General features: G+C 44.3%; 1 protein-coding gene across 1 annotated transcript in view; it reads left to right on the top strand.

Moving 5' to 3' along the window:
- Positions 1 to 5,108, top strand: part of LOC123963037 (odorant receptor 131-2-like) — a 10,412-nt gene that overhangs the window by 4,005 nt on the left and 1,299 nt on the right. Inside the window, exons 2-3 of the mRNA XM_046039559.1 lie at positions 1 to 622; positions 2,590 to 2,667. The exon at positions 1 to 622 is cut by the window's left edge and continues 222 nt beyond it. Of these exons, the coding sequence (XP_045895515.1) occupies positions 1 to 622; positions 2,590 to 2,667 (700 nt within the window). The remainder of the gene's footprint in view (positions 623 to 2,589; positions 2,668 to 5,108) is intronic.

Below are 5,108 nucleotides of genomic sequence, written 5' to 3'. Positions count from 1 at the left end.
CTGGTGGTGATGTGTCTGGAGAGATTTGTAGCTGTGTGTTACCCACTGAGGCACGCTAACATCATCACCATCAGAAACACAGGGGGGGCCGTCACTGGTGTTTGGACCTTCAGTTCACTAAATGTCCTCACTCGGGTTATTTTGCTAATAATATTTCCCTTTGAAGACCTGCAGATGAAAGATGTGTGTTCTATCACAGCCATGTTTCTTTACCCAGTATCTGCTGTTTATGACAAAGCCTACACTTGTTTTCTGTTTGTATCAGCGGGTTTGGTAATAACTTCCTCCTATATTGGTGTGATGATAGCAGCCAGGTCGGCCTCCACAGACAAAGCTTCAGTCCGTAAGGCTCGTAACACACTGCTGCTGCATCTGGTGCAGCTGGGCCTCATTCTCTCCTCAACACTTTTAAACTCATTGCTCTTAGCTATCTCACAAATTGTAACGAGGTTAGTGACTGCGCGTATCCAGGTTTTTTTTTATCTGTGTATGGTCCTCCTCCCCAGATGTCTGAGTGCTCTCATCTATGGCCTCAGAGACCAGACCATCAGACCCGTCCTCATGTACAATCTATGCTTTCGACTGAAATGCTCAGTAGCCCCAGCCAAGGCCAAGTTTCATGGTTTTGGGGGACAACACTGTGTATTTGTAAAAACAACACATGCTATTATTGCTTGAAGTGAACTGAAAGTCACTGAGACTGCATTCATCTCTCTGAATCTATAGATTCATATACCTGTGTGGGATTCAATCTGAGTTTATTAAAATTTGAATAGTTCAATACAATTGAAAAACAAGCAGTCATAATGTAAGATAAAACAATCTCAAACTGTCAGGATAAACACATCACTTACCAGCCTTAGAATTGAACTACACATGTTTATCTACCAGCATTTATTGTCTATATTCTTGATAGATTGAGAAATAAATCAGTGGACACAATACTATTAACACCTGTGTGAAGTAAATTATATGTGAAATTTCATAATTTAGCTGAGGATGTGTCAAAGACGGGTTTCTTCAGCCAGTTTTTTTTCAGTCAGATTCTCTCACACAATGCAAGATGCTATGTACAATGTTGCACATTACAATCTGTCTCAACAACTACTGTTTTCATATATTTTCCTTTAACTGTGTTCTTAAAAATAGAGAGAAAAAAAAGTCAACTAGGTATGATTCATGAAATGTGTACTGGCAAAAGATGTTGTTTCCAACAATAAAATTTGTAAATCCTGCTGAGATATACAGTAAGTCCTTTAATTCTTGATGTATTCTTAATGTGACAGTGGACTGCATTTGTAATTGTCTTAATGTGACTCAGAGCCATGTAAGGATGCTGGAGTGTGTCTGCAGAACAATCTGTTCTCTCTCCTTCTTCAGTATGTTGGCTAGCTGAGCTCAAAACTAGTAATAAAATTGAATCATCTTGGGTGTCAGATGTTTGTGCGTCCAATTCAAGTAAAAATAACAGTAAAACTTTCAAAACATAGCTTGTGCATTTTGAGGTGGAATATGTTTCCACTTCTTTTTTATATTTTAAATTTTTACCAAAAGAAAAAACTACTTTCATATTTATGACATTTGACAATATATGGCTGTGGAAATATATGGCAGAAAATATGAATGATATACGATATAACCAGAATTAATAGGCAGAAAAGGCTCTTTTACTATCTTTATCCACATCTTGTAAACAACTCTATGTTAAACGGCGGCTTGGTTGTGAAGGGAACAAATAAAATACGGACATGGTCTTGGTTAGACAGTGTGGTCACAGGTTGTTCTGTGTCTCCTGTTTTAAAATTACCCTGCTTCTCAGCTGAATAATTACCACAGTAAACATTTTCCTGATGAGTTTATGGTCTCAGTCGCTAGTTTCAAGTCTTCAATACAAAATAATGTTCATTTAGTAAATTATGGTCCCATTTATTTTAAAATAGACCACAAAGCAGATTATGTTTCAGGGCGGGATTATTTCTGATTGACAAGTCGTTACCATAGCGACCTGTCAATCAGGCTAGAGCTGACTAGTACCCTCAGCACTGTGTAAATTTAACCAGCACAATTGAAAAAAGCCTATGAGGAGTTGGCTGTTCACTTTCTCTTGTGAGTACATTTAGCTTTAAGACTGTTGTTCGCTAGACAAAATGATCAGCCCTGTTAAATGAGTTAACGTGAGTTACAGTTGCACCTAGCTATGTCAGGACCGGGGGCCAGAAACTCAAACGCAGACTAGAGAAATGCACAGAAGTGGTTTATTGAGCACAAGGGGTGTCCTGGGAGAGGTTGGGGTGAGGTGGTCGTTCTGAGGGTCTGCAATTCTGGTCCCAGAGCTTAGATGATTCCGGGGCACAGGAGGGAATCCGCATGGTGCATGTGCAGGTTTCCTGAGGTCGAGACAAAGAGAGAGCAGTTAAACACTGGTACGAAGGTTCAGTTAAAATACTGAAACTAAGACAGACAAACTGGCTGGAGTGTCCATACGGTTAAGTACAACGATCCGGCGGGGACTGGAAGGTTGGCAGATCTCTTAAAGGCGTGTTGATTGCAGGCAGAGGCCCTGGTGTGCTGATTGCGGATGTGCTTCAGGTGGGAAAGCCTGGAGCTCAGATTACCACGCCCACCAGCAGCCTCAGGGCAACAGGCAGGCCAGGGTCACGACCGGGGGTTTGTGACAAGCTAAGCAAGTGGGCCGTAAGCTCCGCCGTATCGTCACTTCCAGGTTGCAAAAATTAGACATGGCGCGGGCCTATCGGCCAAATTGAGGCTTCAAAACGGCAGTCCACAAACCAATGGGTGACGTCACGATGACCATGTCAATTTCTTATATACTGTCTTGAGCCGGCCATGCTTGCCTCGAAAGTGGGTTTTTGAATTGATAAATAATTTGGTTTTTTAAATAGAAGAAACAATGTAAAAAAAATGTACCAGATAGAGGTGAGAGCTAATTTACACCTTTAGGCCACATGTGCAAGCCACAAAGAGGCCGCAAAAACATATGGTGGTTATCTCTCCTGATGCTACTTGAAGCCTAAACCTCTCTTCACCCCAGAGTCTCCGCTGGCCAGCTCCTCGTTCTCACTGCTACTCTTTGGCCTGTACCTCAGGGTCACATAGAATTAGCTCATCTGCTCTCCAGAAACTCTTGTGTGGATTTGTTTCAGCCTCTCTCTGTAAGTGTACTCGCTTTAGTTCTGTTCCTGTGTCCTGCATTTGGGTCCTCAACCTGTTCACACACACCGCAAATACTGACAGAATTTACCAACCTTAAAGGACCCAGAAGATACAATGTCGGAGGGATTGTATGGCCTTTGCATGGACTTGGAGTAAGAAGTTTTGCGGAAGGATCCCAGTCATGATGGCTACAATAGAGCACACCTGACTTTGGGTTGGACTGAAGTTTCCCGGAAGCCATGGCTGAGAGACTCAGTCCCTGGATGGTTGGCCTGTTTTTTTTCACATGCCCGCTCCTTAGCCTGCAAGGTTTTCATCTGTTTCCCAGTGCTACGAACCTCCAGTGGAATGGATGAGGAGGTTAGTGACAATAATAGAATCATTCCAGGTTGAAGGAAGCCAGGAGACAGATTTTACAGGTCATACGCGTTTTATTTACAATAAGGAGGGGGAAAAAAAGCTACGGTACCCTCAGGGAGGGTCTACAAAAAACAACTTCCCAAAAACAAGGAAGTGCCCACAAATGCCACAAACGAGAAAACAACACAGGATACAATAATGAATTTCACCCTCCCTCCACTGAGGGAGTGAACCCCACCACAAGGTTCAGACTTATCACTTGCTGCACTGCAGTTTCACCCAGCTCTCCATGCCGTCTACACTCTCCACACCCAGTCTGCCTGCTCTCTGCTCCTTATACCGGCTCCTGCTGATTGTAAACTGGGGACAGGTGTGCACCCTAGCCTCCTGGCTGCAACATTAGAGGGGGGAAGGGCAGGACCTGCAGAGCACAGACGAGCAGCAGTACACAGACACACAGGGCTCAAGGGCCGTAACACCCAGCCTACTAGCAACCCGCTAACTAGCACCCACCTGCCTGATTGCTGTTAGCTAGTGCCCACATGCCTGTTTCCTGGCCTGCTAGCATTTCGGCTGCAAGCAAGTCACGTGCCTGCCTTGCTTGCCTGTCTGCCTGAGCCTTCACCAGTCTGCGTCCCCAACAACCAGCAATTCTTTGTGGGGACCCGCTTGGCCATCTTCCCTGGGAAAAGTGGATCTTATTAGAGGGGCGGCTGTGGCTCAGGAGATAGAGTGGGTTGGCCGTTAATCGGAAGGTCGGCGGTTCAATCCCTGGTTGCATGTCGAAGTGTCCTTGGAGATACTGAACCAATTTGCCCCTGCTGGCTATTAATGTGTGTGAATGTTAGTTTCCGTTTGCTCAGTGTATGAATGTGTATGACTGGTGAATGCAGATGTAGTGTAAAAGCGCTTTGAGTGGTCGAAAAGACTAGAAAGGCGCTATACACTCACCTAAAGGATGATTATTATGAACACCATACTAATACTGTGTTTGACCCCCAACTGCCTTAATTCTACGTGGCATTGATTCAACAAGGTGCTGAAAGCATTCTTTAGAAATGTTGGCCCATATTGATGGATAGCATCTTGCAGTTGATGGAGATTTGTGGGATAAACATCCAGGGCACGAAGCTCCCGTTCCACCGCATCCCAAAGATGCTCTATTGGGTTGAGATCTGGTGACTGTGGGGGCCATTTTAGTACAGTGAACTCATTGTCATGTTCAAGACACCAATTTGAAATGATTCAAGCTTTGTGACATGGTGCATTATCCTGCTGGAAGTAGCCATCAGAGGATGGGTACATGGTGGCCATAAAGGGATGGACATGGTCAGAAACAATGCTCAGGTAGGCCGTGGCATTTAAACGATGCCCAGTTGGCACTAAGGGGCCTAAAGTGTGCCAAGAAAACATCCCCCACACCATTACACCACCACCACCAGCCTGCACAGTGGTAACGAGGCATGATGGATCCATGTTCTCATTCTGTTTATGCCAAATTCTGACTCTACCATCTGAATGTCTCAACAGAAATCGAGACTCATCAGACCGGGCAACATTTTTCCAGTCTTCAA

The sequence above is a fragment of the Micropterus dolomieu genome, linkage group LG23 (genome assembly GCF_021292245.1).
Source record: "Micropterus dolomieu isolate WLL.071019.BEF.003 ecotype Adirondacks linkage group LG23, ASM2129224v1, whole genome shotgun sequence".
In the NCBI taxonomy this organism is placed as follows: domain Eukaryota; kingdom Metazoa; phylum Chordata; class Actinopteri; order Centrarchiformes; family Centrarchidae; genus Micropterus; species Micropterus dolomieu.
Note: the sequence above shows the minus strand (reverse complement) of the source record. Positions and strands in the feature narration are given on the sequence as shown.